This window comes from Rhinoraja longicauda, chromosome 1 (assembly GCF_053455715.1).
Source record: "Rhinoraja longicauda isolate Sanriku21f chromosome 1, sRhiLon1.1, whole genome shotgun sequence".
Taxonomy (NCBI): Eukaryota; Metazoa; Chordata; class Chondrichthyes; order Rajiformes; family Arhynchobatidae; genus Rhinoraja; species Rhinoraja longicauda.
In genome coordinates, this window is record NC_135953.1 from 137,147,890 (window position 1) to 137,159,612 (window position 11,723).

Genomic DNA, 11,723 nt, shown 5'->3' on the forward strand with positions numbered 1-11,723 from the left:
TAGTCTGAAGAAAGGTCTCAGCCCGAAACGTTCAGTCTGAAGAAGGGGCTCGACCTAAAACGTCACCCATTCCTACTTTCCAGAGATGCTGCCTGTCCCTCTTGAGTTACTCCAGCATTTTGTGTCTACCTTCGATTTAAACCAGCATCTGCAGTTCTTTGCTACAAATTTTGTCCACTCCACTGCGTAATTTCCTCAAGGTATGTCTACTTGGAAGATGTTCCCCTCTGTCCGTGATCAGTCTGAAGAAAGGTCTCGACCCGAAACGTTACCCATTCCTTCTCTCCAGAGATGCTGCCTGTCCCGCTGAGTTACTCCAGCATTTTGTGTCTAGCTTCGATTTACACCAGCATCTGCAGTTCTTTCCTACAAATCTCATCTAGTCCCATTTGCCACGTTTCGCCCATATCACTCCAAACCTTTCCTATCCATCTACCTATCCAATGCCTTATAAATATCATTATTGAACCAACCTCAAACACTTCCTCTGGCAAGCTCGTCCTTTATGTATAGAGGTTTCCCTCGCCTTCAAATCTTTTCCCTCTCACCTTAAACCTATACCCTCTAGTTTTTGTTTCCCCTTCCCTGGGAAAAAGACGCTGTGCAGTAATCTTTTGTATGCACATCATGATTTTATACACCTTTTAAATTCACCTCTCAGTCTCCTACATTCCAAGCAATAAAGTCATAGCCTGCCCAATCTCTCCCTATCTATAATCCAGGCCTCGATTCCCATAAATCTGCTTTGCACACTCTCCAGCTAAATGTATATTTCCTGTAGCAAGGTCTGTAACCAAAACTATAAATAATTCTTCAAGTGCAGCTCCACCTTTTTGTACTGTTCTCAGAGTTCTTGGAAGGAGCTAATCAGCATGAACATTTTGGATGCCTAACTGCATTCCAATTCTTCATTTTTTTTAGATTTTTAGAGATACAGCGCGGAAACAGGCCCTTCGGCCCACAGAGTCCGCGCACATTAACACTATCCTACACACACTAGGGACAATTTTTACATTTACCCAGTCAATTAACCTACATACCTGTACGTCTTTGAAGTGTGGGAGGAAACCGAAGATCTCGGAGAAAACCCACGCAGGTCACGGGGAGAACGTACAAACTCCGTACAGACGGCGCCCGTAGTCAGGATCGAACCTGAGTCTCCGGCGCTGCATTCGCTGTAAGGCAGCAACTCTACCGTGCCGCCTGGTGCCCATTGAATTTTGATGCCCATTTGGTGCCCATTGAATTTTGAGAGATAATCCATGCATAGGTACAGGTCCACCGGTGATTTTTCGGCATCCTTGGTCTCGGAGCCTCTCTGGATTATCCGTCTTGCTGGACCAACAGAGGTCAAGGCCTCTGAGAGGAGTCCGACGGTACTGGAACGGCTTTGCCTATGCAACCGTGGATCCGAGATACCAGTCTGCAAAGTTGTCCTCAGAAGTTGGCTTTGGGAACAGATCTGCCGGCTCTGGTTCCAAAGCCCTGGGCAAATTCGACCCACTGATCTGCGAGAAAGTCCCAATGAGGTTGCAATTGGCCGCCTCACCCGCCCTAGGTGCCACATTTCTGGGGGGATTTCCAGCGGTGGGGGGGGGATTTGAAATCTCCGTAAATTTACGGAGCGCTCTCGTAAATTTGGCTAAATGAAAGGAGTTGGGGGACAAGCAGTTGCCGGAAGAAATACTCTAACTTCCCCCATCGCTTCTTCCCAGCCCTGCTGCATTTTGTAATCAGATCTGCTCTTGGAATCCTTTGTTTGTGATCCCACCCCCCCCCCCCCCCTTTGCAAACAGTCGAAAGACTATTCAATGGATCAACTTTAATTAACAAGAACGACACCAGTGCATTCTGTCCTACCTTCCCATGGCAGAAGACTTTTGTTGACAACTTATAGCCCCACAGCATTCCTAAAGTTTTTTCTGAATACTCATTTTGGAAAACCAGAGATGTAACATCCGCAAAGGAAGCGGAAATCTTTTGGTTTTGCCATCAAACCATCTGATTTACTTTTATTACTGAAGGATCTGAGAAGATCAACTTTTCTTCCATCCCTTTCATTTATGTGCAGGAAGGAACTGCAGATGCTGGTTAAAACCGAAGATAGAGACAAAATGCTGGAGTAACTCGGCGGGTTAGACAGCATCTTGGAGAAAAGGAATAGGTGACATTTTGGGTCGAGACCTTTCTTCAGACTCTGTCTGCCTGACCCACTGAGTTACTCCAACATTTTGTGTCTATCTTCGGTGTAAACCAGCATCTGCAGTTCCTTCTTACTCATTTTATTTTGCAAAAACTGGCTGAATGTGTCCAGCGTTTTGCTTTTATTTTGTTCGGTTTCTTGTACGGCAGATGATGGACGCATATTCCCAACAATTAACTGGGTGACAGGGTCCAACTGGTCTTCCTAATACAACACTCATAGCCTTGGAAGGGGTCAGGAATTCATTGGGATCAATGGGAATCAACGGCTGGCATAAATGGGCTGGCATAAATGCAACTGTAAACGATGCACAAGTTTCTATAGTTACCCCTTTTCCCCCCTACTTCCCTCAACCACCTTCAGAGAGTGCAGCTTGACTCTTGGTGTTCAGGAGCCCATGATCCATAAATGGAAGGGTGGCAAAGGAAAAAAAAAGAGGTATTTCCTTTGAGGTGAAGTGTTTTATTTTACTGGCTAGTTCAGTAAATTTTCATGGACAGAATTTTTTTTTTTAAATCGAACTTTGCAAAAAATGCAATATTACGTTCACTCTGTAGTTTTTTATGCGCATTAGAATATTGTGATAGATACTTCTCAGGAACGTTCACTGATAAACCTGTATGTTTTTTTTATATATAGGAAATGTAGGTATCCTGCTTATATTTGCCGTTCAGCTGTCCTTTGAACTGAAAGGCCTGATGATGTACCTTATTCTTGGAGTGCTGACAGTGGAGCTATTCTTTTCTTCAGCGTGCCTCTTCATTTACACAGGTGAGGGGGAAAAAAACAGCCAGACTCCCTGCTGTGTACTTGCAAAGCAGCAGTTACAATAGGCATTGCGATGGATGTGACACGTCTGTTTACAAATGAATGGTTCTCATCCTTCCTAAACCTCACCCTTTCCTGTTTTTAAAAAGAAATCAAAACCAAGAGCAGTTGCTTTTGAAAGAATAGGTCCCACCTACCGTTCATTTACTCTTTCTGCCACTTTAACCCCCCTTTTCTCCTTCCAGGGCCGTGCACCTGTATTCTATTCATAAACCAGTATAAAAGCTTTGAGGAAAATCTTAAATCCACTGACCTGCCCAGGGTTAAAATTAGAGTTGGTCCAACAGTTGTAACGATGTGAAGAACAAAACACATCCTAGGATTTTTTAAATTTCAAAATTAGAAAGATATAGAAAACAAAAACGACGCAAAAACACCGTACATTTTTAGTATCTGTACGTTCTTTAGTGTCATATTCAGTGGTGTTCACATCTGTCTTTAGGATGACAGGCAGCTAACTAAATATACAGAAAGTAATGTAGGATAATAACTGCAGATGCTGGTACAAATCGAAGGCATCACAAAATGCTGGAGTAACTCAGCAGTTCAGGCAGCATCTTGGAGAGAAGGAATGGGTGACGTTTCGGGTCGAGACCCTTCTTCAGTCTGAAAAAGGGTCTCGACCCGAAACGTCACCCATTCCTTCTCTCCAAGATGCTGCCCGACCTGCTGAGTTACTCCAGCATTTTGTGATACAGAAAGTAATGAATTAGCATGTGAAAGTTCACCACGAACAGGTGTGGATAAGATATTTTGCATTGTTCCATTCACCCTTGCACATGCATATCAGATGAGGGACATTAGCTCCTTGTTCAATCCCCCTGTCTCTGTGTCTCCCTCTCTCTCTCTCTCTCTCTCTCTCTCTCCCGGCTTTTGATAGGCAACTTATGTTAGCGTGGGTAGACACAAAATGCTGGAGTAACTCAGCAGGACAGGCAGCATCTCTGGAGAGAAGGAATGGGTAACGTTTCGGATTGAGACCCTTCTTGTGTTAGCGAGGTTTGGCTTGGCTGATACTGCAATTTAAAAGACTTACATTAATTTATATCCTAAATAATTTGGGTATTTCATGAACCTTGTTTAATGCTATATGTTGTTGAATGTTTTGTTTTAACATGATTCAATCTTGAAGAGAAGGTGGAACATTGTTTTTTCATTTGTCCATATCTTCCAGCCAAACATTCTCCACTCACCAGAAAATTAATAATACTCTGCAGTTGTATTTGTTCTAATGGAAACCTGAACTTTATTTGTTTAGAGACACAAGGAACTGCAGATGCTGGTGTACAAAACAAAAAATCACAAAGTGCTGGTGTAACTCAGCGGGTCGGGCAGCATCTCTGGAGACATGGATCTGTCCCGACCTGAAATGTCTCCCATTCATGTCCTCCCAATATGCTGCCTGGGGCACTGTGTTACTCCAGCACTTTGATTTTTTAATCTCCATTCTTCAACGTGAACCCAAGAAACTGCAGATGCTGATTTACATGCTGGAGTACCTCAGCGAATCAGGTAGCATCTCCAGAGTACGCGCGCGGATGGGTGACGTTTCAGGTCAGGACCCTTTTACAGACTGGTGATGTTTCGGGCTGGGATGTTTCTTCAGTCTGAAGAATGGTCCCGACCCCAAACGTCACATATCCATGTTCTTCAGAGATGCTGCCTGACCTACCAAGTTACTCCAGCACTTTGTGTCTTTTTTTGGTTAAGCAACGTACTGCTTTATTCCTTCTTGCCCCACACTGTCGGTACTTGTACAGAGCAGGTGTTAAAAATTATTAGCTTGATGTTTCTATTTTTATTTTCCATCTGGAATTTGTAGGTGTTGATAATAGTTACAGTGATATTGATAAAACCACAAGCCCTTCTTTTCCATTGTGTAGCAGTGACATTGTCAATTTGAATGCACTGTCTTTGGGAGTGATTTTCTTTTGCAATCAGCAAGATCCTCTTGATGTGATTTAGGTTCTGATGTATTCCATAATAATTTTATCATTTTTAGAATTACTGGTAAGTGCAATTTTAAGAAATAATTCTGTAATTTGCAATCTCATCTTCAGAGGTGATAACGTAGAACAGGCAACGTGTAAACATTTCTCAAAAAAAATACCAGGCCAATCACCTAGTAGCTTAGTTTAATTCTATCCATGTTTGGATTTTAAGAATTTCACAAATTTTAAATACAAATTTTATACGATACAATACGATAATACTTTATTGTCAGATCAAGTCTAAACTTTTTCTTGCATCTCAGCAGCTCCACTTGCAACATCAACAAAGACAAAGAATGTGAGACAAGAAACGAGGATACATATATTCACCATAACATTTTTGACATATTTGACATATTTCTGTAAAATAAAAATTCTGATCTGTGGGAATAACATCTTCCTCCTGGAAGAGGCTGGGTTAAATCCATTTAGACAAAGATGTATGGTGTACTTTGGAGTTTGAAGAAGGGTCTCGACCCGAAGCGTCACCCATTCCTTCTCTCCAGAAATGCTGCCTGTCCCGCTGAGTTACGCCAGCATTTTGTGTCTATCTATGGTCTACTAAATTTGGTTTTATACATTTGCACTTAGTGAAGGCAAACCTTCACTCTATAGTGCCAAAAAAGTGCTTTGATTGCTGAACTGAAGGTTTGATTTATTACAAACATGAAAGATTCAATACCTTGGTAAGTCGCCATTAAAACATAACAAATTAGGATGAAGGAATGGACAAAAAATGGTGTACTAAAGACTCCTTGGCTATACGTTCACCCTCTGGATTATGTGGATCTCTCGTTCTTCAAAAGACAGACCCAAGTTTACTTCTTATGACCTTGCTTTTTATGAGACAGCAAATTGAACCAATATAAATATCTGCCTGGTATCCTCAACCTTTTTTTAAGTACAATTTTTTGTCATTTTAGGAGCATGTTAGTTAATGTCACCACACATTTTAGCTGATGCTCCATGATTCAATTTGAACAATAAATTTGCTGTGTTGTTTCTTAGAATTTTTCTGAAACTAAAAACCAGTTTAAAAAAAAAATCTGGCTTGCCTTGTTTTTCAAGAGCTGTTAAATTTCAAATAGTTCCATTCATCTACAGATCAGTGATTTTATGTAAAATATCGAGTACGTGGCTCCACATTAGTTGTTGTGCATCTGACATGTGCTGTCTGACTTAGTTGGAATAGACAAGACTGTCAGGAGGTGATTGATGATGGACTGAATTAGTTTATAACGTGCCATTTTCAATCTTGCACCTCACTGCAAGAACTTCTTTTAAGTTTATTTATTGGCTGCACAATTTTCCTCCAAAGCTGGTGGTCCCTGGCTATTTTGTCCACAGCCCTCTCAATAGTGCTATTTTCACTAATAGTTACCACACTAGTGGGAAGACTAATCTACCAGGAGAACATGTTTGCCTGGCCCTCTCTAACATTGTACAGCAGTTGTAAATTGAACTGTCTGTATCTTGAATAAATCTGTGTTGGTGCACTAAAATCGCCTCTCAGCTATAGTCAGTTCACTGTCCAACTAATTACCGATTTTTGGTTCTGAGAGAAATTTGTCTAACTTTCCACATTTTACATCTCATTTAAATTGACTTTTATCTTAAAATTATAGATTGTTTTTTTAATTTTGGGAGATCTGGGACCATGTGATAAAGTAAATACCTGTTCTGGTGGATCCATCCTCTCCACCCTCTACTACCTTTCCTCCTGTGTGGTTTATGGACCAGTTAAAAAGGAGGGATAGGGAGGCATTTAAAACAACATAAAGATTTGCCAATGGACTGCACAGTGGCGCAGCTGGTAGACCTGCTAGAGCCCAGGTTCAATCCTGACCTCGGGTGCTGCCTGTGTGGAATTTGCACGTTCTCACTGACTGCATGGGCTTTCTTCCAGGTGCTTCGATTTCCTCCCACATTCCTAAGTCTGTTGCGTTTCTCTCTTCTTCATTTCTTGTGCGACACCCATTTGTTTACTTTTCACCCCTAACCTTTGTCACTTACTTCAACCAAAAGGAGAGAAACGTAAAGCCCGAAGAAGGGATGTAGGTGGAAGGGGGGGAGTGGAAAAAGGGGAAATATAAGAATTTGGGACGGGAGATGAGCGTACAAAGGAAGGGAAAGGATCGGGATGACTAGGATCGAGAAAGATGGTGGGAGAAATGTGTGCACCGTGGTAGAGGCAAGGGAAAGAGAGGGGGAATACGAGCATTATCACCTGAAATTGGAGAATTTAATGTTCATGCCATTGGGTTGGAAGCTATCCATGCAGAATATAGGGTGCTGTTTTTCCAGTTTGCTTTGAAAGACACCAAAAACATTTAACGCTCTTTTACATTGGTGAGAACAAGTATGGACTAGGTGACCGTTTTGCCAAGCACTTGCCTTGTATTCTGTTTGGATAGCTTACAACCCCACGGTGTGCACAGGTGCTCCTCGACTTACGATGGGGTCACGTTCCGATAAACCCATCGTAAATCGAAAATATCGCAAGTCCAAATGCATTTAATACACCTAACCTACCCAACATCACAGCCACCTAACCTACACAACATCATAGCCACCTAACCTACCCAACATCACAGCCACCTAACCTACCCAACATCACAGCCACCTAACCTACCCAACATCATAGCCACCTAACCTACCCAACATCATAGCCACCTAACCAACCCAACATCATAGCCACCTAACCTACCCAACATCATAGCCGTGGCAGCTCCCAATCGTGCTGACTGGGAGCTGCGGCTCGCTGTAGTTGCCCGGCATTACGAGAGAGTATCGTACCGCGTAAGACACTGCCAGTCTGAGCAGCGGACAGGTCTGCTAGCCCGGGAAAAGATGACAATTCAAAATTCGAAGTACGGTTTCCACTGAATGTGTATCGCTTTTGCACCAACGTAAAGTCAAAATATTGTAAGTCGCAGCATCGTACGTCGAGGAGCATCTGTACATTAAATTCTCCAATTTCAAGTAATGTCCCCGACCCAGCGTGTGTTCATTTCTCCCACCAGCTCCGACTACCCGTCACACTGCTCCCTTCCCTTACTTCGTACACTCATCTCTCATCCCGACTCCCACATTGCCCTTGTATCCCTCCCTTTCTCCTTCCTCTAGCTTTACATTTCACTCCTCCATTCCTCTCCTTTATCTGACATCCTTTTCTCCATCTTGTCTCCATTTTTGCCACCTATTCCATCCATCTGCCAATCGCTCCCTCCTCACATGTATGCACCTACCATTTATAGACACAAGATGCTGGAGTAACTCAGTGGGACAGGCAGCATCTCTGGAGAGAAGGAACGGGTGACGTTTTTGGTCGAGGCCCTTCCTCACACGGGTTGTTTTCTCGACCCGAAACGTCACCCGTTCCTTCTCTCCAGAGATGCTGCCTGTCCCGCTGAGTTACTCCAGCATCTTGTGTCTACAGCATCTGCAGTTCCTTCCTACATCTATCATTTACCAGGCTCCCACCGCCACCTCCCTTTTTCAGCTTTCTCCCATCCCAATCCAAAATAGTCTGTTAATTTTCCCTGCACAAGTGCTGCCTGGAGTTATTCCAGCACTTTTTGTTTTTTTTGTACAATGTCAAGTTGTATTGATAAATGATATTTCCTTTATATGCAGCAAACTAAATTATAAACTCGCTTTTCCCCCACAGTGAAGATCGCAAAGTTCAATTCGATGAAACCATGTCCTGATATCCAAGAGGAAGAGGGAAGACATCGATATCCTAATCGCCCTAACATTCTGTCCGAGACTGGCTTCAGGTGAATGTCTCGATTATTTTAACCACCACCTGTGAATATTAGCACTTCCAGCAATGACAAAGTTTTTTTTTCCCTGCTCAAATAACACAGACTTGTGGTTATTGCTTCAAAGAGGAAGAGCAACTATTTATTCAATTTGGGGATAAAACAGAAAATATTCGGACACACAGCTAGGTGACATGTACTATCAAGGGCATCATAGTCATCAGAACGGTCTCAACCCAATCCTTCTCTCCAGAGATGCTATCTGTCCCACTGAGTTACTCCAGCATTTTGTGTCTATCTTCATAGTAAATCCACTCCATATGCAGTTTAAAAAAAAAACCACAAAACTAACTCTGAACAGCGACCTCTAATTTATAGGCTTCTAAAAATAGAGTTTTCCTATTTTTTCTGTTATCTTAAGTTTATCCAGAAGTTATCCCACCATGACTGATGCCATGTTTTAAATTACCATTGTGCAGCGTTAAGCTATGCTGACTTCAGCAACGAGAAAGTGCTGAAACCTGTCTTGGCTCCCCTTTGTCCAGATTCAGTTCCCCTTGAGATCCAGTGGAAAAGAGATGATACGATATGGCCGAATGCCAGCATTGAGTGCTAGGGTGTTGGCTGCTGATTGCGGTGACCTCTGTGCATTTGTCTGCATCGACAACTGTGGAATAAAACATGCAGAATAGAAGGCAGCTGGCCACTTGCACTCATGCGCACATTTAGCACTGCCAACCAACACCCAATTACTCCTCATGAGGTTTGACAGTGCAACAAATTAATTGGGGTTAGGCAAAAAAAGCTGGAGTAACTCAGCGGGACAGACACCATCTCTGGAGAGAAGGAATGGGTGACATTTCGGGTCGAGACCCTTCTTTAGACTGGGTGGCCTGTCCCGCTGAGTTACTCCAGCTTTTTGCATCTATCATCAGTTTAAACCAGCATCTGAAGTTGCTCCCCACACAAATTGATTGGGGTGTTGGAAGGCAAGACCAGTCACTTGAACTGTTATCTGGTTGGGTAAAGGAAATTAGCCAGACTGCAGTGGACCCAGGGAATATTTCAGATAGTAGTAAAAAAAAAAAAATCAGATTGGGGTGATCTAATCTAATGACTGTAGAAGTTGGGAGGTCATGTTGGTACGGCTGCATTTAGAGTATTGTATTCAGTTCTGGGCACCATGCTACAGGAAAGATGTTGTCAAGCTGGAAAGGGTACTGCGAAGATTTACGAGGATATTGCCAGGACTAGACGGTCTGAGCTATAGGGGGAGGTTGAGTAGGCTGGGACTCTATTCCTTGGAGCGCAGGAGGATGAGGGGTGATCTTATTGAGATGTATGAAATCATGAGAGGAATATTGGGTAGATGCACAGAGTCTCTTGCCCAGAGTAGGTGACTCGAGGACCAGAGGACATACGTATAACATGAAGGGGAAAAGTTGTAATAGGAATCTGATAAGTAACTTTTTTACACACAGGGTGGTTGGGGTATTAGAACAAGCTGACTGAGGAGATAGTTGAGGCAGGAACTATCCCAACGTTTAAGAAACAGACAAGTACATGGATAGGACAGGTTTGGAGGGATATGGGCCAAACACAGGCAGGTGGGACTAGTGTAGCTGGGACATGTTGGTCCGAAGGGCTTGTTTCCACGCTATATCACTCTATGACTCTAAGAACTGGAAGCTCTCCTGGTTCGTGAATAATGATTTTCTGTTAATCAAAGTCCTGAAGATAGACCGCTTGGAAAATATTCTGTTGTTGTATGTGTGATCAACTGCATAAATTTCATGCTGTCTGTACATTTCAATTGATGCACTTGAAAAATATTTTAAGGATGGGAAACACAGATTTGAGAAAGTGGCGTGTATATACAAATATCTGATGAAAATACAACAATTCTTTCCTTTTTTTTCTTCTTAAGTGATGGATCAAACTTGGAAAACCTGGTGGAAAAGCAAGCGGACCTTATTGATTACTTAAAAATGCACAATGTGCAGTTAAGTAGAAGACTGCTGGCCTTAATATCTCAACAAGTCCGAGACTGAACTTCTGAAAGCTGATAAACTGGCCAAAGAGAGAAAGGAAATTTGTGTTTTGAATGTTGCCACCAGAATGACAATTTCAAATGTGGAATTAGAATGGAAATTGGTTAAAATAGTAGCTTGAAGGTGTGTTGTTTGGCTTTGAGAATCAAGGTTGGCTGCAAGCGCTTCCATTTTTTCCCTTTTAAAACTTCTGTTGTACCATTCAATCATGTGACAAAATTAAGGCAGCAAAATTAACTTGCCAAACCTGTGTCAAAGGTCTGTTGTGAACTGTAATCTAGAATAATTACATGCCTGAGCCAGTAAAGATTTTCCTCCTTGCTTTTGTAATCTTGACATTCGTTACCTATAACAGAGTTGAAGATGTATATTCTAAAACTGACTTCCATTACGAAATGTTGCTTAAGCTATGAAGATATTAAGGATGTTAAGCTACGCTCGTGAACTGTGCTAAGTATCCCTGGTTGAATTTCAACTGATATGTTAGTCACTTCAATACAAAGCTGGATGAACCTCTTGTTACCTGACTCTACTGTAAGTCACTGTCCCAGCGTGTTGATTTGCATTCTATGATTTGTACAAACCAATGTTAATAATAATTATACAATTTATTCATAAAACTCACTGAATGCTTTCTAATCGTTTTGTGGAATTTGACATGTTATTCTTCAATTTCCTGTCATTCAGTGGTGAAATAAGATTCTGTCTGATTCCTGGGCATTCTCGTTGACATTCATCCGCAACACAAACGAAATAGACTGATGCTTATTGAAGAACTTGAAGACCCCACTCGGTTTCTTTTTATATAAATAATTAAATGATATTAAAGGATGATATAACCATATAACCATATAACAATTACAGCACGGAAACAGGCCCGTTCGGC

The 11,723-nt window shown here is 42.1% G+C and overlaps 1 protein-coding gene across 2 annotated transcripts in view; it reads left to right on the forward strand.

The window, feature by feature from the left end:
• Nucleotides 1–11,461, forward strand: part of tmem192 (transmembrane protein 192) — a 34,004-nt gene extending 22,543 nt beyond the window's left edge. For both annotated transcript variants that reach the window (XM_078407151.1, XM_078407159.1), the window contains 3 exons: nt 2,843–2,974; nt 8,693–8,801; nt 10,714–11,461. In XM_078407151.1, the coding sequence (XP_078263277.1) occupies nt 2,843–2,974; nt 8,693–8,801; nt 10,714–10,837 (365 nt within the window). In that variant the 3' untranslated portion in view covers nt 10,838–11,461. The remainder of the gene's footprint in view (nt 1–2,842; nt 2,975–8,692; nt 8,802–10,713) is intronic.
• The last annotated feature ends 262 nt before the right edge of the window (nt 11,462–11,723 follow it).